General features: G+C 30.9%; 1 protein-coding gene across 1 annotated transcript in view; it reads left to right on the top strand.

Moving 5' to 3' along the window:
• The window catches only part of LOC655188 (dynein axonemal heavy chain 8), a 57,443-nt gene that overhangs the window by 3,147 nt on the left and 32,964 nt on the right, over positions 1-21,332 (top strand). Inside the window, exons 6-19 of the mRNA XM_015978363.2 lie at positions 1,565-1,741; positions 1,791-2,114; positions 2,162-2,305; positions 5,791-6,065; positions 6,113-6,579; positions 6,628-7,032; positions 10,889-11,068; positions 11,119-11,272; positions 11,320-11,683; positions 11,736-11,916; positions 11,964-12,126; positions 12,184-12,358; positions 15,730-16,148; positions 16,199-16,639. Coding sequence (XP_015833849.1) covers positions 1,565-1,741; positions 1,791-2,114; positions 2,162-2,305; positions 5,791-6,065; positions 6,113-6,579; positions 6,628-7,032; positions 10,889-11,068; positions 11,119-11,272; positions 11,320-11,683; positions 11,736-11,916; positions 11,964-12,126; positions 12,184-12,358; positions 15,730-16,148; positions 16,199-16,639 — 3,869 coding nt within the window. The remainder of the gene's footprint in view (positions 1-1,564; positions 1,742-1,790; positions 2,115-2,161; positions 2,306-5,790; positions 6,066-6,112; positions 6,580-6,627; positions 7,033-10,888; positions 11,069-11,118; positions 11,273-11,319; positions 11,684-11,735; positions 11,917-11,963; positions 12,127-12,183; positions 12,359-15,729; positions 16,149-16,198; positions 16,640-21,332) is intronic.

Below are 21,332 nucleotides of genomic sequence, written 5' to 3'. Positions count from 1 at the left end.
TTTATGGCTATTAAAGTACAGTGTACTTTAATGAATTTTGTAATATTTAGTTTTCACGAGTTAATGAATAATGCGTGGAATACACGTATAATCAATTTAATCATCATTTCTTCTTCATTTATTATTTATTACCGTTACCAACTGACACAAAATTCTCTAGACGAGATTTTTATTTTATGTATTTTATTTATTTATTTTATTTATTTTATTTATTTTATTTATTTATTTTATTTATTTTATTTATTTTATTTATTTTATTTATTTTATTTATTTTATTTATTTTATTTATTTTATTTGTTTTATTTATTTTATTTATTTTATTTATTTTATTTATTTTATTTATTTTATTTATTTTATTTATTTTATTTATTTTATTTATTTTATTTATTTTATTTATTTTATTTATTTTGTTTATTTTATTTTTATTTTACTTTTTATTATGTTACAACAAAATTTCTAATTCAAAAACGCTACAATTTCTCAATTTCTTAGCTTGTTTCGACAAAATCTCCAAAAATGTTAGTTTTTGCCTTAACAACAAGGTAATCGTTCAAAATAGGCTTAAACAACATAAACTATAACCTAACGATTCCTTCTATGAAACCTTTTAAGGAAGTTGGTAATATCATTTAATGTTATTACAGTGAAGTAAATCTTAATGAACTGGGGCAAACATTATAATTCTGTATTAATTAGGTGAAGTCTTTCTTAGCTTCTTTCGAAAAAATCTCTGGAAACAAGTGTGATTGTGACTCACAAAAAATACATATGTAGTTCAGTCTAATTCTGTAATTTTCCGAGTTTAGTATTTTTTTTAAATAAACGGAATTATGGTTTGAAAAAGAACCAAATTGCTGGAAATAATGCAATTAGGTGATTTATAATGTAAGCTTTTATTGGCAAAATCCCCTGAAATAAGTACGATCCTGATAAAAAATCGAGCTAACATCTGTTTGAAATTGAAATGATTCTGATTGAAAAATCGGAAAAATCAGTGAAAATCAAATAAAAGCTAATGAAATACTAGCCTAATTTAGATCGAATTCAGAAAATTTTTAGGTCTTTTTGACACAACGTTATGAAATAAGTGGGTTTCCAAAAAAAGACCAGTAAGTCGTTCGAGATTTATTAAAACTTAAATCTCTTCAGTGAAATCTGCATAGTATTGAATGAAATATCCTACTATCTATATCTAATGCACATTTGATTTGATCTTTTTTTAGCTTGTTTCTACTAAATGAGCTAAATTATCATCTAAGTACGGAAATTATCAGAACACCTTGAAAAATATTTCAGCTCATAGACCTATAAAAATAGGTGATCTACGGGCTCAAAAATAAGTTAAATTATTTGATATTTTTTGATTTCTTTCGACGGAATCTCATATTATAAATGAACTTTGACCAAAACATACTTAACGACTAAATAAAAATGTACTCGTAATTTACACTTATTAATTCGACGTTTTTTTAACTCGTTATTTATTATCAATTGTCATTGTTGTAGAGAGTATTTCAAATAGTAGTTACTGCATTTAATTTTCCTTTCCTTCAACATTTCTTAGGCTCAAGTTCAGTACCAACAACTACGACGAGAAAATGAATTTGTTGGTCCTCTCGTTGAAATCGAATACTGGCGGAGACAACTCGCTCGTTTTACAAGTATTGTCGAATTCATCACTGATGCACCTTGCAAAATCCATATCCAATTTTTGGAAGCTTGCAAAAGCAAACTTTTGAAGGTAAAAAACAATTTACTTTGTTTAAATGTTGTTAAATAAACTTGACCAGATTTGGTCCAAACACGAAAGTGCAGTCATTGAAGCAAAAAACGAATGTGCCGACAACATGCGATATTTATACGCTTTGGAAAAATTTTGCAATCCTTTGTATAGATGCGAAGCTACGGAACTTCTCCATCATATTCCACCACTACTGCACGCCATAAGAATGACTTATACAACCTCACGATATTATAACAACACTGCAAACGTTACAGCCCTTTTAGTCAAAGTTTCCAATCAAATGATTAATGTATGCAGAGCGTATCTTAACTGCAACGGAACCAAAACTGTCTGGAATCAAAAGAAAAAAGTCGTGCTTGAAAAAATTAAAGTACTTTAATACCCTTATTAGTACTCAATTTAATTATTACGTTGAAGGTTTGTCTGGACATTTACTTAAAATATTATCAATGTTTCAAGCACATTCAGGAAGAGATGAAAGAGGCAGGTGAGGCACCTTTTGAATGTTCCGAAATGTACGTTTTTGGAAAATTTGAGACGTTCAAGAAGCGAGTAGAAGAGGTAACAACTATTAAAATACTCGTCCTCACTGTCATAAAATTGCAACACCAAGAAGGAATACGAATTTTTGGACGAAACTTGGCACAAATGTTAGGCTATTAGCAGGTATTAAATGATTAAAATTTGAATGTTTTTAATCAAGTGGAAATAAGTTTTTAACACTTAAACTCTTTTACAAACTTTTAAGTGTTCTACCAATTTTTTGCTTTTTTGACAATTTTTAAATTATTTTTTTTAAATTCGTTTAGTTTTAAGCGTTATCAAAAAAAGAAAATATGCCTTATTACGACAAAAAAATATAAACAATTAAACAAACTTTAAAGAATAAACGAATAGGCGTTTTTTTTATTTAGGGAAATCGCTATTTATTTGAAGAGTAATCCAAGTACCATCCCTAGTAGAACACTTTTAAAACCGAGATAAAACCTTCCAATATAACCGCCAATTCCCAAATGTGACGCTTTTATAAGCTAACTGTTAGCTAACCACTTTATCTAACCGTTGTCTAAGCGCGGTTATATAACTCCTCTTATATCACGGTTATATTGGGGATATGTGTCTATCTAACCTTTATCTACGCGTGGTTATATTTCGGTAATATAATTTCCATTACATTTCGTTTATATTTCGGTTATACTTAGTGATCTAACCATTATATTGCCCTTATATAACTTTAAAGTTTATTTAAATAAACTCAGTAGATTTTTATACAAATTAAAATTTTAAATATTTAGAATAAATAAAATAGTGCTTCTATCCAGGCTGTTTGGAGTGCACAACAAATATTGTTCAGTGTTTTGTTGATTCCTTGTTGAAAAATTCCAAAAGATCTTGTAGAAACTTCTACAATAAAATGTTCGATGACCAGAACTAACATAGAACTAGTTATGTTAAGACCGAAGATGCTGTAGGAGTAATAGGAAAGCTAAAATGCCATCTTACGGCAAAACTTCTAACGTAGTCAGTGTTATCTTTTTCCTCCAAAGAACAAAAGTTTGTCAAACTGTTAACAAATTACAGTTATCAGGAACTAAAGTATTACTACTTTCAAAAACGTAATGTTCACTGTTTTCTTCATTGTTTTCTCAATTTTGGACAAATTGTCCGAACCCAGCTTAACATTGAAGGATTAAAGGGTCGGCAGGTAGAAAGTGAGAAAACATTTATTCTTAGAATAATTTGCTTTGGTTTTGACAAATTCCATTTTTTTGTGGTCAAAACTAAAATACATTTAGGCAAGCTTTTTCAGCTTTCAATTAAGTATAAATTCAAATTGTATTCTACTTACATGATAAACAATAAATATAGATCACGATTCACGTGTTTGCAGTACGTAGAAGTAAAGAAAAAGCAAAAGCCACTGTTAAATGCATTTTACGACCTACAAACTAGATAATTTTCCACCATATAACCAAAAATTTCTTAGATCACTTATTTTGTTTTGTAATTATTATTATTATAAAATGTCGGCAAATATTAAATATAACTACAACATAACCATGCTAGATCATCGATATATAAACTGAATCTAGCATACGCTGTATTGCATTACATAACAGCAGTTATATAACTGTCACCTAACCTTTGCTGTATACGCTAGACTAACCACGGATAGAACACTGATATATAACCTAAATCTAGTTTGGGCCATATTGCTTAAGAAACATAACGCTTATCTAACCGTAATATAACCATGGTTATAGACGCTAAATATAACCATGGTTCGATAACCGTTATATAAGCTGAGTCTAACATAATCAATGGTTAGATTTGTGTATTGCGGTTATATAACGTTATATAACCGAAAGATAACTCAGTAAAACTGTGCTACTAGGGATTATGCAATGTTATCAGTCATTGATTAGAAAAGGTTCAGCACAAAGCAGAAGAGGAAGCAGACGTAAAAAAAACAAATAAAGTCCAAAATGGTCATCTTTGGAATATGGCAATAATGCAAGTACAAGAAAAATTTCTGATTAATGGTTGAGTTCTAAGGTCGTCGTACTTTACTTCTAACTGTTTAGTATCGAATTTGGTCATTTAGCCTGCTTCTTGTTGGATTTCGTAGTAAGGAGCAGAAATGAGCAAAAACTCAGCTTAAACCTAATACACCAAAACTTTTATTTGGAAAGACAACGTGTTTCAACCACAAAGTGGTCATTCTCCAGGTGTGAATATACACTGTATACATTGACCACATTTTGGTTGAATCCCGTTATGTTTAGAAATAAAAGTTTGGTGTGTCAGGCTTAAAAATACGTTTTTGCCCATTTCTCCCATACCAAGTACATCCAACAGGAAACACTTCAAATGACCAATTGTGATGGTAAACACTCCGAAGTGATAAAAGACGACCTTTAAACCTACCCATTGGGCAAAAATTTGTCTTGGAATTAAATTATAGCCATATTCCGAAAACTATTATCTCTAAAAATTTTAGTTAACTGAGTTTTTTTATAAAGACCCGAAAAACATTGTTAATAAAAATCATGGCCACTGATTTTTGTCGCACGTCCACTATTGTGTCCATTTTCGGTTAAAAACGTGCTGAAAGTCACAAAAAAGGTAAAAACAATTTTAAAATTGTAGAATCAATTTATACCCCCGGTATATTTTGATGACATCTGGTGAAAAATTATAGAATTAAATTGAAAAATTGTTTTCTTGAGCTAATTCGCCGACTTTTGAACTGAATGCATTTGCGTTTTAGGTGAATTATTGAAATTATATAGTTTGTAATGTTGATTTATTTAAAAAGTTTGTGTTAAAATATCTGCAAAAGACGGTCACTACCTGGGGCCTGGTGGCTCAGTGGTATCAGCGTCACTTTCGACGGGGGAGGTCGGGGGTTCGAACCCGGATCAAGGTGACAATTTTTCTATGAAAAAAAATGGAGAAAAGGTGAGTGAAACAACACCTAAACAAAAATAAAAATTTGAGAAAACGCATAGATATATAAAAGTAAAGCGGAGCATAAAACTGATAGAAATAAGCAAATAATGCGGCAAAACGTAAAAGTACGTAAAGGCGCCAATTTGTAAACGTAAAAGCATATCCTAATCAAGGTAGAAAATACTTTTTGCCTTGAGAGAAAAAAAAGATGAACGTAAAGTGAAGTGCTGTGTGGTCACTATGTTTAATGTAATAAACCAAGTATTTTACTATCCACGTTATCTATGAAATGTATATTGGTTGCTTCAAAAATTTTTTCAGGCGAATTATTACTCGTGGAGCACCCTGTATAAAGATAGTCAGAAAAGCAAACATTTGGAAGAATAACACTTGCTGGTAAAAGATCTTAATAAATGTTAAATACTCCCTCACCACTTGATTAATATCGTTCAAACTTTAAACTTTAATGTTCGCTAAAAGTCGATCATTTGTACCAATAAGTTTCGTCAAAAAATTCTAATTCCTTCTTGGTGTTGCAATTTTTATGACACTGAGTATACAAAGTAGTCAATAATTAAATCATTTTTTCAAAGATTGTCGATGTTCTCGAAACGACCACAAAATATTCAATCCTGCAAAGTAGCAAAATCGAAAACATTGATATTTTCGCCAAGAAATTCCAAACGTTCTTCGACAACATATCGAAGCAAAAATACGACGCTTTAAACCACCGATTGCCATATTTTGACAAGGACTACAACGAGTTCAAACAGAACGTGGTCGATACAGAATGGGAATTGGAGGAGTTTGTTGGTACGTCTTTGGAAAAAGAAACAAACGTTCACAATGTATTAAGACTATTGAAACGGTAATAACTGCTAGGATTATTTTCTGCTCTAAAATAAATCAATCAAGGTTTGAGAAACTGAAATTGGAGTGTTTGCATTTGGAAGAACGCTATCTCGAAGCAATGGAATTGTTTCAAAAAGAACTTGAAGATTTACGCGATCGTTACAATGAAGAACGACAAACACCTTTGTTGCCCAGAAACATGCCACCAGTTAGTGGACGAATAATGTGGGTGAGGCATTTGTATCGTCGCATGGAGGAGTCAATGGAGATTTTTATGACCAAATCGAGAGTTATGAGACACCGAAATGTGCAAAAGTGTATCCAATTGTACAATGCAATGGCTATTGTTTTTGTTCATTATGAACAGATTTATCATGAGGCTTGGTACAAATTTGCTGGACAGGTTCGAGCTTGTTTGAATACACCGATTTTGACAAGAGACCCAAAAACAAGGCGATACAAAGTCAATTTTCATCCGTACATTTCTGAAGTTATTCGAGAGTCGGAATACATGTACAAGCTTGATCTTGGTAACATTTCAAATAACTTAAACCTTGATTAATTTATTAAAATCACAGCTGTGCCTGACGTTGGCCAAGTGCTTGTTTTCTGTAAAGAAAAAATCCTCAATTCGTTTGAAGTGATTAAAGGTTTGGTCGAACGAAACGACATTATTCGAAGTACTATTCCTCCTCTTTTCATTCCTCTAATTCGTATGCAATTGATAAAGATGGAAGATGCATTCAGACCAGGTTTCTCTGTGATAACTTGGACTTCGACCAAAATCCCTGAATATTGTGAAGAAGTCAACAATGTCCTGGACTACTTCGAAATGTTTGTCAAAGAAGTTAAAGATATGAAAGAAGCCAGAATAGACGAAGTTTTGGACGCAATTGCTGCCACTTCTCTAGTCTATTTGCCAAATGTGGCCCTCATGCCTAGTGAGTTTTTGGAACAGAATAAAAAGTTCATGGAACATGGAGGTAAGTCATAATGAAAATAACGTGCCCATAAACGCGTTATGACATAAGTCATAAGAGGTCGTAAACATGTTTTGAGAGAATTTCGTGAAAATTCTTTGAATGATTCAGAATTTCTTCAATTTTCAAGTTCGTTTTAACTCTTTGAGAGAAGGTCTTTTATTCGGCTTATTATGCAAAGTAATTTTTAATGTGCCATAAAATTTGTCATATACTAACGTACCTAACAAAACACGAATTAAATTGTTGTGTTCCATTGTGAGAGGTTATGTGAATTTTGTCAAAATAATAAAGGGGTCCTTCTCTCTCAAAACTGTATTTTATTAACAGTTACATGTTTCGACCCACACTCGTGGTCATATTCAGGCTATTGAAAAACATGGTGTAACTTTCACAATTTTCATGGTGTGGGTTTGACAAATTGTTCATTATGAATCTGAAAATATTTCAGAAAGAGAACTTTTGTGCAACTCCTTTAGTACACTTTTAGGAGTTGTATTGGCACTATTGGCAGTGCTGGGCGGGGTGTCATCAGTCATCACTGTCATCACTCATTATTTTTTCAAGCAACTTAATTGTGATCGATTTTCTAATTCGGAAGTAAAATTACCGTTGGGGGCGCCACTGAGCTAGGTCGAAAACAGTAACCATAAATGGCGGGAAAATGTTTATTCGGATATTTTGAGCGTTGTACGAATTTTGGGGCTTCACAATTATTGCATTGCCTATGCGGAATGATTATTGTATCTTTGATGCAAGACACTTATTTTGAAAAATGAGAGATGACGAGGAAAACACGAATAACGAATGACTGTTTGGTTCACTTTCTTTATTGGAAAATTATTACAAAGACATTGAAAAGCCTACCTTTTGGCATAATTTACGTTTAAATGTATCAGCAGTTGTTAATCTTGTATTTTTGTAGTTTTGTAGATTTACCGAAACATTTCATGAATTTTTCAGTGGAAAAATTCTAACCTAAAATTCACACACTTCACTAATTTATTGGTTTCTTGAGCCAAACTTTGTGTTTGCTGTGATCCATTACTTATAATCTTTAATTAGACAAGTATTTGATAACACTTTGTAAGCAAAATTTAAATATTTTTCACTTTTTATCCACTTTCAAGTTCCAACAATAAACACTTTATACCACGAAAAACTACAGAACCAAAGTCAACGCTAGTATTTACCACCACGTACTTTTAAAGTAATTCTTTCTATTGTAAGTAATTAACACTATACACGCAAAATTGTTGAACAATTCATTAAATATCAGTTAAATGTGGAATTACGAAAATTTCTTTACTGTTTTCGACATTGTTCAAAAGTCATCACCAGAGGGCGTCTAGTTAATTTTATTTCCGAATTAGTTTTCCATAGTAATGGTATCGATTATTGCTCTTTTGTTTCCTATGATGTCGAAATCAATTTATTTCAACAGGTATTTGTTTAATATTGCAGAAGCTGTCGTTTCCGCTTACTAAAGTTAAAAAAACATTATCTGAGCACCAAAAATTTAACTTTAAAGAGCTACATCTCGTGAAAAAAAAACTCAAACAATTTTTTATCATAGGAACCCGAGAGATTGTGCGACACTTAAATCATCCTGTATACAAAACTAGAAAAAATGTGTAATAGTTTAAAATTTTGAAATTTTGAAAAACTAATCAAAACAGATTTAAACAAAATAAAACCATCATCTTTATTTCATTTTTATGATTTTGCTGAGGCGTGTTTCAACGTGAACTAACAAAATCAATGATTTTCAGGTTGAAAAACCAACTAAATAGTCTTAATTAAAATAAAATTGTAACGGATCACTAGGGGCACTCGAGAATTAAACTCACATTTCAAAACAACACGATTTATTAACAATAAACTGCTATAATTTAATTGGACTTTCGGACCTAACTGCCTAGCTCGCCATCGTACCCACAATGCCCCAGGTACTGCTTGTCACTTTTCGCGCTCGTCAAAACTGCCAACCGTTCGGTCCGAAATCAGTCCGTTTCAAAATAAATATTAATTTCCATCAAATTTTGCTATTTTCAGCTAATTTTAGCGAAAATTTTTGAGTAAGAAGCCAAATAATGTTTTTGATTTGGTTTGGTTTCCAAAGATTTTGCGAATATTTCTGGTTTCGGTTGAAAAACGTGCTACACACCCAAAGGTAATACTTATGTCATTTTCGACTATATTTGGTGATTTTTCCACATCTCTAAACTTTAAAAAATATCTCTAAAACTGTTGGTAGTTTGTGGCAGTTTTTTTTATCTTATTTTTATGAAATTTCGCTCAAAAACAAGTTATAAGAAAACTAATGTAAATATTCATTTATTTTGTGTTTATGAGATGAGTTTTAACAAGTTGTTGCAAAATAAATCAGTCTCGAGCTAAAAAAGACAAGACAACATCAATTTTGATCTAATAATTCGGTAATTTTTTTTATCTAATTTAAGTTTTTCGAAAAAACTTTTTTCTTTGCTTCATAAGATTCGATGAAAGCGAAATCATTTTGACTTTTTGGTCTTTTTTTTTAATAAAATTTTGCAAAATAATTGCCTTTCTAGCTGGAAAACGTGTTTAGAAAAAGTCAAAAATAAGATATTTTGAATTAAAATTGGTGTTTGTTTGGTCTCTTCCTGCGAAATCTTGGGGAAAAAAACCTATACGTACGTGCTTAAATGCCTAAGAAAGGCACAAATAATATTACTTTTTAACCAAAAATGATTGTTGAATGTTACACAATAAATGAATAGGTACTCGTATCTGGTTGGAAGCAGGTTAAAATAATCGGATTTACAGCTGTTTTGAGCAAAATTTTTCTTAAAAAAATTGTTTTTATCTTAAAAACGTGTTCAATTTTAATAACCCAGAAATCAACAATCTTAGATTTAACTTTAAAAAATTTCGGTTTATTTTTTACAAAACTTTGAGAAATAATTCCTTCTTTGGCTGCAAACTGTATGGAAACATTAGGAAAAGAAAACAATCAAAGTAGTGACTTTTCATCCCACTGCTTACAAACTTAAAATATAATTTTAAACACGTGTTTACTTGCTTGAAAAATATAACAACACATTTTTCGACCAAACGATGTAGTTTTTTGACTTACGTTTTAAGAAAACGAGCAAAATCGAATGAAACAAATCAAATAAAGCTTTCCCATGAATTTGAAATTTGAAGATAAATTTCAAATGCACAAAATCGTGCGAAATAGGTAAAAATAATATCATTTAATAAAAATATAAAATTTAAACCTTTTATGACTATCCAGTACTAGCGAAGTTAACCGGAAAAGTTCAATTTTTACCTCAAAAAATTTGCTTAAACTCCCAAAAAAGACAAAAAAATAGGTAATGCCGTTTTCGTCCAATTTTGAAAATTTTACTTGGCGATTTTGCGAAATAGTTGCGAAAAACTTAAGAAAACTTGTGAAAAATTTTTTAACAATGAATTTTTTGTTCAAAAACGGGCTAAATTCACCAAATAAGCTAAATTCAATCAATTTGGGTATAATTGTTTTGCGAACAAATTATTATCAACAATTTCGACCCATTTTTGTAAATTTTGGACGATTTTTGACCAAATCTGGTAAAATAAATGAGTAGCTGATTCAAAAATGGCTTGAACCGAGTGGAACAAAAGAACGATCTATTTTAGTGATATAATTTTACATACAAATTAACAAATTAATTTTTTATCTTCTTTTAGTGTCAAAACGTCGCGACGAACTTGAAAATTGTTTATTTGTCATGTGACCTAACCAGCCATCTCAAATAAAAAATACTCAATCATTTCAAAGAATGATAAACGAAATGTCTATCTACTAGACTAAAATTTGTTTTTTTTTTAGTGAAAGAAATTGAACTGAAATCCTCAACAGCTGAACGCGCTGTTATCGACTTAATTGAGAAATTTTTAAGTGTTATTGAACAACCAGAATTGCAAGAGAGAAAATACGACTGGTTGGACCCTGATAAAGCCATAAGACCGATCGGATCAGCTTCACGTTTAAATGTCTCACCGGAAGCAGGTGCTTTGACCTGAAATAACTCCAGGTGAATTAACCGGACTTTGTTTCAGCTTTTAAGGAAATTGACCGAAACATTCCTCTGGACCTCAACACGATTCACAACGACTGTCTGGAATTGTTTGGTTTCTTTAACATGAAATTAAGCGAGGCTTTAGTCAAATGTGTTAAACTGTCTTTGGAACAGATTAAGAAACGAACTGCCAGGTTTAACTTTTTTGATTATTGTTCATTTCACAAAATTATTTCTACAGTTTGCGAGACGACAGTAGCGCACTGAATGCCCCGATTATGAAGACTTACATGGAACTCCAAATTCCTATAACCGTGATTAATCCAACTTTGGACGAAATTCAGAATTACTTCACTCAAGTCATTAATAAACTTCTCAACACCATGTCGTTTGTATGCATGTGGGGACAACGTGGCAGCAAGAAGAAACCTCGAAGAGAAAAACCGTTGAAGTTTAAAGAGATTGCAAAATTGATCGCTAAAACTCCCCCACCTGATCGAAACTACTACAAAATTGTGTCCGAAAACAAGGAAATAATCCGAATTTTTATGAGTTTGCAAGGTGTTATGTTTTTGTTAAAGCCCGACGTTGCGAAATTGTTACAAGTATAGTTTCGTAAAAAATTGTTAAAATATATTTTTCAGGAAAGTGTTTTAGCAATATTTAAGTTATTCGTATTTGTGGGCTGAGGGACGTGTTAATGAAATTGAGGCCTTTTGCGAGAAGAATCCTCTCACTGTTGAAATTGCCGAAAAGTTTCAAGAGTTTGAAAATAGAGGAGAGAAAATAAGGGAGTTGCCCGATAGTCATAATGTTGATTCGATACAAATCGACATGGGTATTATTTTCTGAAGGTTGTGTTATAGTTTTGATTAAAAATTACAGAGAAATTCAAATTGGCTCTACTTGTGGAGTCTGATGCGTGGAAACACATTTTAGGGAAAAATCTGGCTAAGCGATACAGAGCCAAGCTGCTCGAACTTGTTGATTTTATTAAGAATAGAGAAAAGGTTTTGGGTAGACCAATTAAAGACTTGGATGATTGCAGGTAAAAAAAATTGGAACAAATTACAATTATTGTTAAGTAATGTTCAATTGTTATAAGGCTGGCAATGGCTTGTCTGGAGTTAATCAGAGAAAACTTCATCGAAATCGACTTAGACCTCATCACTATGGAAGAAGCCTACAATATTTTCAGTAAATACAAAATTGACATTCCGAAAGAGGACATGGACAGGGTTGAGTCGCTTAGATTTAACTTCCAAAATATGGTGGTTCATGTATGTTTTAAGCACTTTTGAAACAACGGATTACAAAGGATTAGGATACGAAACGAAGGATTATAAAACGCTGCGTCCTAAGTAGTTCGGTTATTGTCGCCAGAGAGCGCAGTTCCATTACTGTCAAAGTTTTCAGAGAATTTAAGAAAGTGTCTGTATTTAAATAACGGTTATCACAAAGCAAAAAAAAATACAGGCCAATATTTATCAATAGTAAGAAGTAAAAATAATGCAATAATTATAACGTAAACTGACTAGAACAAGACACGATTTCAACTATTTTATAATTCAACGCCATGTCCGAACCTTATAAAACTGCTCTTTTCTTAGATTCACCATCTTCCTTACTAAATAAGTTCAAAAACTGTCTGCTGCTTAAAGCTTTCTACTTGACTGGTGATTTTTTGAACAATATTGAATGTTATCTATCTATTTTTTTTTAATTAAATTTTTAGTTATTTGCACTCTGCTTAATATTATTTAAAATGCTGTCACTGAGGATGCATTCACAGAAAAAAGGAAAATGTTAAGAAAAAAGTTATAGAAATTTTTTGTTTACAAAAAGTAGATTTACCATCTTCCTTATTAAATAAAAACTGTCTGTTGCTTAAAGCTTTCTGCTCGACTGTTGGATACCGGAAGAATATTGAATGTTATCTATCTATTTTTTTTAATTAAATTTTCACAAATTTGCATTCTGCTCAATATTATTCAAAACGCTGCTACTGAGGATACAGAAAAAAGGAAACTGTTACGAAAAAAGTTGTTGAAAAAGTCCGCGAGGCCATATCTCCAACTTCAAGCGTTTAGGTACCATAGCCATTTACGCAACAGATTCGTTTCATTTTTGTCAAAATCGGAAAATTAATTGAAACCTAAGCTGTTAAAAATAGAAATATAATCTCTACAACTTTGCTTGTAACTTTTTTTCTACTTTTAACCGAATTTTCTGCATTCTCAAAAATGTAACTCAAACTGATAATTGCTTATAATTTACTGTAGTCGTACTCATATTCTGTAGTTTTGATTTATCTTTATTTGTAGTCTTTTTTATGATTATTTAAATGGCTTTATTCATCCCTATTATACTTTGCTGAATATACTTCAAAACGTGTTATAATGTAAATTAGTTATAATGTAAAGAACATAATATAACATATTAAAATTGTATTTATTATACAATCTAAAATTTGGATTTGTTCACTAACTTTAGTTTTTTTATGTTTTGTTTGTAATTTTTGTTTTAAAATTTTGCATAAAAAAATACATTAGATTTTAAAAAATCTAATTGGTACTGCTTCATTAAGAGCCAATTTACAGAAAATTTTAAATGCAATCAAATTTATTCGTGATTAACTTGACATTTGTCAATGTATTTTAAATAGCAACTTAATTCCAATTAGTTTAATTCTGAATTAAATCTTAATTTCGCTTTCTGTAAACCGACCCTTAGACTCCTACCAAAGATTTGAAAACCAATTAAGATATTAATGTCTTCGAGACGCTATGCTACTTCTAGCTCTAGACAAAGTTTTGCCCCTAATAGTAAAATAAACGGAGTGAAGTTAAACGTTCTCTTGTATACTCAATCCAGGTTGAAAAATAACTGGTGGAGAACTTATAATGAAACAACGATTGTTACGCAACGTTTCGTCTATTATACCACAAATATCATCAGGTTAACAATACATTTGTGTAAAAAATAAAAAAAAATTACAAAGATTGAAACTTAGAAAAAGATAATGACATTAACAGATGCGAACATGGTTCGGCCTATTTAAGAATTATCCCGTATTATAGAAAACTGATTTTTATCTAAAAATTTTCATTGAATTCAAATTTGTAGAACGCGTTTTGATTTGTAATTGGCTTCATTATAAAAAAGACGTTTTTCGTGAACTTAATAGAAATTGATAACATTGTTGAACCCAAAATAATTAAGAAAAGTGGGACTTGTTTTGATAGCAAGATTTTTCTTATTAGCAACACTTTATTCATCCAATTTATTAACATAAATGTTAAGTGTACAATTGAAATGAACTCAGAGTCAATATTATCTATCGCCTACTACGATTTTCTAAAAATAACAAATTACAAATGGCAAAATATGATTTTTTCATGTTTTTCAAAATTATTTTATTGCATCATTACATCGCATTTGTTATGAGCTTTTTGTCGATATAAGATTTGTGGGGGCCCTTTTTGTACAATTTGTAAGAATTTTGCGAAATAAATTGATAGTTTTACGTTAATTCAAATTTAAATTAAATTTAAAATCATAATTTTCGTGAAGTGAAGTACACGACAAAAGTGCAGTTTCAACGTGTAAGAAAAGTTATTTGTTAAACAGTCTACTTTTCTGAAAAATTTTAAAAAACTAAAATTGCAAAAATTTTGTGTTTATATCGTCATATTTTCTTTTTTTATTTTTTCGTATTTGCAGTGTTTTAAAAAATAGTAAAGGAAGTGCAAATTTTAAATTATAAATTATTTTTTTCTTGTGTTTTTCATGAAGGTTTCGTCAGTTTTTCTCAATTTATTATTAAGAATGTAAACCTCAAAAATTCTGTAATTTTTTCAAGTAATTAGTGAATTAGTTGAATTTATATATGTACAATTAATTTAAACTAATGTAAAACGATTTGGCGTCGTGACGGTACTAGGGGACTAACAAAAGTTTGCTTTATTGTAAGTTATCAAATAGGAAACACAATATAATTTTAAATAATATACAATTATTGTCAATACAATTGTCAATACATTTTTTAAGTTTAAAAATCCACATTGAAAAGTACTCCTCAAAATCTATTTTTTACGAGCGGATGAGCCCCTTTGGCATTCCACATCATCGACTGTTGCTTAGTTTTAAGAGGGTTGGTTGTAAAACCAAGCTTCAACTTACGTTACAATTTTTTTACATGTACTGGACCTGCCATATTCAAACGATTGTCGAAAATACTGAGCAAAATTAAATCGTTCGCGTTTTTGATACAACCAGAACCAGTAGCTCAGAATCGTTAATTTAATTTTCTCCTGTGCAGGTGTCAAAACATTCCAGAGTTCTCTCTATTTAACTGTCTCTTTCTTGTCTTCATTTCTTCAGTTCGACTTTTAATTTAGCATACAAACAAAAAAAACTAAATAATCGCATAGCATTATTGGTTATTCAAAAAAAAAAGATAAATCAAGACCAACTAAGCGAACTTTTGTTAGTCCCCTCGTATAACGCTCGAAGCGTTACCAATTTTACTCTTCCGCGCACTACAAAAATACTTTTTTGGGTGCAGAAAATTCTGCGATTTTGAATTTTGTTTCGTCTCCTAACTAAAGTCCTCCGTAACTAAAACCACAAATTGATTGAAATATTCTAGGCAAAATCTGTGCAAGAAAACATTTGCAACGTGCAAGGCCCCCTTTTGGAAGAACTAACTGAAGGAGTTTCGAATTTCAGGGACGAAGTGGAAGCTTTTGATCGCGATTTTGAACTAAACGGTCCAATGATTCCCGGATTGTCGGCTCGCGAGGCAAGTGATCGAGTCCTTGCGTTCCAAGACCGATTCGATGAGCTTTGGCGCAAATTCGAGATGTATAGCAGTGGTGAAAAACTTTTCGGCTTGGAAGTCAACGATTATCCCATTTTACACAAACGCAAAAAAGAGTTTAATTTGTTGAATAAATTGTACGGCTTGTATTTGGCCGTAAATCACAGCATTGATGGTTATTTCGATATTTTGTGGACTGATGTGGATACGGAAACCATTTTTGCTGAACTCACTGAGTTCCAGAACAGGTATTGAAACGATTTGTGTTTTTTCTCTCAAAGTTGATTGTTGTTTGAAGGTGTCGAAAGCTTCCTAAGGCTATGAGAGACTGGCCAGCTTATCTTGATTTAAAGAAGAAAATTGACGATTTCTCAGAGACTTGTCCTTTGTTGGAGCTTATGGCCAACAAAGCTATGAAAGAAAGACATTGGAAACGTATAGCACAAACGACCAGCTATACTTTTGATATTGATTCACCAACTTTTACGTTGCGAAATGTGATGGAAGCTCCATTGTTACAATTTAAAGACGAAGTCGAAGATATTTGTATTAGTGCCGTCAAAGAGAAAGATATTGAAGCGAAACTGAAGCAAGTAATTGCGGATTGGTCAGTGGTGGAATTGTCGTTCTCGCAGTTTAAGGCTCGAGGAGAATTGCTCTTGAAAGGGACAGAAACTGGAGAGATAATTATGGCACTTGAAGACAGTTTAATGATAATGAATTCTCTGCTTAGCAACAGGCAAGTAAAAATTTTGTTAATATGAATTAATATGAATTTAATATTACAAATATGCCAACGGAAAATAGTACGTTCACTCATAAGTTTAAAAGAAAAAATAACAAAATTAATTTTTATGTGTATCTCTACATGCCCATTCTTTTAATGTAGCTGCATAAGGTTGATTAATATGTAAAATAGTTACTAATAATTACATCTCTCACTGAAACTATAAATTATATTAGTTATTAAATTTTTGAAGTGCAACTATATTACGTACTGTAAACCGTAATTGGTCGAGAATGCAATATTGGCAAACCGACGGTATTGAGGTTTCCTAAACCAAAAAAAGAATTTACAGTTTGAGGATAGAAAGCTATTTTTAGCAATACCTACACAAATAAGTGAAAGTAAAACATTTTCTGAATGTATTTTTATGAAAAATCAATAAACGTCGGATTGTTGTTAAATTAAAAAGTTGTGTGGCGTTTATTTCGTGTTACAGATACAAAACAAAAAAACATAACTTTAAATCAACATTATAGTTGCAAAATCAAGGCTTCAATACTGTTCTGAAGGTACTTCAGGTGGCATACGTTGGTATGTAATATTTACTTACAGCCCACGGACTGTAAATAACCATGGAAACTTGCACCTTACTAAAAGTGCCGCTTACATTAAAAGATATTTGTCAGTGAATTATGACTTACAGAACAGGTATTGCTATTAACAGGTATTGTCTGTATTAACAAAAAATACCATACACTTTATTATACAGCGTGCTCAAAAACTGGCGCACCAACTCAATGGTGTGTGGTAGAGAACTGGTTACATATAAAGGTAAAAATAGCAAAAAATTCTTTGTATTAAAGTTATTGATAAATAGTTAACTTTAGATAAATGATATGTGGCAACGTTGTCCAACAGTCATGATCGCAATAGAATTTGAGCAACAATAAAAATAAATTATTTTTGAAACGGTTTCCTAGGAAATAATTCCCAGTGTTGGCACATCTACAAACTGTGATTTTTTTGTAATTTTTAATTTTTTTAAATTAAAGAAACTGCTAAAATCTGATAGTAAATTTAAAAATAATTATTCATCGTTTTGTTACGGAACGATTATATGGTATGAAACATAAAAACATAAAAAATAATGAAAACTAAAGAAGTTAACACAAAAAGTTTGCACTTCCAGGTTTTTTAAAATATGACTTCAGGAATTTTTTTAACATTTTTCCTGTGATCTACATGTGCTTCTCAACGACGTACTACTGAGTTGCTGCGCCAGTTTTTAAGCACCCTGTAGAGTATACAAGACGTTGTAGAAATTCACCATGTATTTGGAGGACGTATTATCATAAAAAAATGCAATTACATTTTTACACACGCCACTGTCGTCATAAAAAATAAAAAAAACGTTCTTTTTGAACTTGTCGTGTAAACACGTTCCCGAAGTTCGTTCATACCTGTACGGTTTTGTCCGTGAAAAAAGAACGACATCTAACTGCACCTAAACTACACACACCGACAAAATTATCGCATCACTCAAGTTGCAAGATTTTAAGACTTAACAGTTTTGAAAATAGTACTCAAATTGATGATATAGTGTAGTAGCATTCACAAGTAAATTCGACGGCCATCAGTTTTTTAAAAACATTTGGTTTAGATTCATGGATAGCTAATTAACTGTCACATTTTCAAAATCACAGCAAACCACGTAGAAGGGAGGCAGTTATTCAGGCTTGAGGAGGTAACACCAGGTATTTATGATCGAAGTACTGATCCGAATGAAATTTACTTTTTGTTTTTTTTTTCTTGATAATCAATAAGTTGTAGTTTAATTTAACGTTAAGTAGTTGATTAATTAATTTTTGATATATTTTTTTAATTATTATTTAAATTTAAGCAGAAAAAAAAATTTTCTCATGTGATACGATAATTTTGCCAGTCAATGTATTTTTAAAATGGCTCAACTTCCAGAATGATGAGAAATTGACGACAGCTTTGAAATTTTACGATAAACAATAACCGGTAACCACCTATTTTTAAATTCGTCTTTTCAGACTAAATAAAGTGTATTTTTGCTTTTGCTACTTATCTATCATGGTTTTTGACGTCTAAAAAGTTTTATAGAATTTTTAAAATTGTCAAACTGCAAGGATAGTGTATGTGTCGTAGGCTAATAGTAAAATCACGCGTATTATAAAAAGCCTAGTCATATTGTAAACGCCTGGACAAATTGAAAATGAATGAATAAAGGCCAGGTTTTTAGAATGCGACTAAAAAATTTAGGCGTATTGTAAAATGCCTAACAAGTTTTCGTCTTAATGTAAAATGGTTTTTAATGTTGCCCACTTAGAAAATGACTGACATTGAGTCGTTTTGTAAAATAATGGGAAAAACTATCAAACATTTTATAAAATTCTACCTTTTATTGTAATTAGGTAGTTTAATAAAACAAAAACAAAATTGCTCCCCAAATTTAAATGTATTTGTCGACAAAAATCCTTTTATATCTCAAGAACTGTAAACATTCTGATAAGGCAAGTTGTTATTTTCACTTATTTTGAGTTCTACTATCACTGTTATCAGGCTATCACCCTCTGAACTACCTATTTTCACAACTATCAATTCACCCTGAAGTATTTTGATGTTGAGATTAATTTTTTTATATACTTATTAGTTATCAGCGGAAATTTTTGTATTTCTTGCTAATAGAACCCTTTATTAATAATGGTATTGCCTTCTGTGTCTTCCAGCATTTTAAAACGATAATTTATAATATAAATTTAATGTTCAAAGTATAAATTTTAATTGTACTAACTTGCCCATTATAATACGCCGAAATAATAATTTAGGTTCGTTTCAGTCGTTTTGCAAAAGAACCATAGGTACTTTACAATAAGACGAAAACTGGTTAGGGGTTTTATAATACGCCTAAAATTTTCAGTCGTGTTATAAAAAACCGACATTTACAATTAGCTCAGTAGTTTATAATATGACTAGGCTTTTTATAATGCGCCTGATTTTACAATTACCTTACGACATATGTACTAGAGAAATTATCCTGTATAATTTGTTCAACTACAACATTATTCAAAATTATTTTTTATCGGATATAAATCCCGGTACAAATCTGATCTCTACAATATTGTAAGTAAAACAATATGACAACAACCGTTTTATTTCTAACTCAAATAATGAGTGTGAAACCATGTGGTCATAATAAATGAAAGCAAAACATCAGTTTCCTAAATCACATGATACAAAAATATCGATATTGATTTTAACAATTTTTAACAAGTTTTAACAATTATTTTTATTAATATTATTGATGGACTGGAAAACCCAAACTCAACTTTTGCCAGTAATTTGCTAGCAAATAATTAATGCTTTTAATAACCTTAAGAGAAATAACAGTTATGATGCCTATGGTATAAATTCCACTGTCATTCTAACTATAAAAGAAATAATATTTTTTCCCAATGTCAAAACTAACAAAGATAACACATAGCGATCAAAAAGTCCATCTATCAAATAGGCATGTTACTTGACGACGTGTCCGGTGTTGTGCATTAGTTCAACTAGAGTTCCTTTATTGGGAGAGTTGGAAACGTCAAACCGAGCCAATTTTGTATTATGTGGATAAGGTATATATTTCTATCCTTTTTTATTAAAATTTTTGTTAGTAACTTATGTCAGAGGTTTATGTCGAAAATAATTTCAAGGTTATAATTTTTGTCAAATGCATAAAATGACATAATTTTACGTCAAATTTAACCAGGGACGTAGAAAACGTAGAAATTTTGGGATTGCTATTTAAAAAAAGAAAATAATTGAATACCTACCAATATTAATGTTCACATTTCTGACATTTTTCGATATTTATTTTAATATTAAATACATAACTTAAAACATACTTCAATGCTAAAAATGCTTTTCTTTCAGTCACAATTTTTAGTTAAACATCTCGTTCCAAAAATTGGTCATCAAGAACCCTTCATATTCCGTGTTGTTTTTTTAAATTTTCTAAAAAATGATATTAAAGGTGTTCTCGTATGAAAAACGTAACAAAATCGTGCATTCCCAATAACTTTATAATTTGAAACAATCTAAAGTTCACGTAGATGCTAAAGGCGGCCAAGCGGCGACAGGTTCAACATTTCTAAAAATTAGGACCAATTTTGGGTTCAAGTACCTACATATTTTATAAATGCATAGACAAATTCCCAAAATCTCATAGATTTTGTACATAACATTATTTAGACAATTCACTTTTCCAAATGCTTGTTAATAATAAACGTAAAACTTGGCAGAAAAGGTTCAATTTCTCTCTCTTTCATCGATGAATACCATTTCTTAAAGTTAAGGAAAAAATGTTTATGATGAAGAGTTTAGACGTAAAATTCTTGTACTTGCAAAGAAATCTCTTTTAAAATTTGAAGTTCATATCAAGAAAAACAGTGAATTGACGACGACTGCCAGTCTAAACCATTTCTAAACGCAGTTAGTCGACGAAAAAAAGAAACATTTTTTTGACAAATTTATTTGACTTTTCGCCAAATTTCAAGTGTTAACACCACTGATTTCTATCCCAATTTGTTTTTCTACACATTCCAACTGACGTAAATAAAACAAAATTTCGAGAATTGACATTCAGTGTTCCAACTCTTCCAATATTCGGAAGTAAAATTACCGTTGGGGGCGCCAC

This window comes from Tribolium castaneum, chromosome 1 (genome assembly GCF_031307605.1).
Source record: "Tribolium castaneum strain GA2 chromosome 1, icTriCast1.1, whole genome shotgun sequence".
Classification (NCBI taxonomy): domain Eukaryota; kingdom Metazoa; phylum Arthropoda; class Insecta; order Coleoptera; family Tenebrionidae; genus Tribolium; species Tribolium castaneum.
The sequence above is the reverse complement of the archived record's forward strand: the minus strand, read 5'-3'. Positions and strand labels throughout refer to the sequence as shown.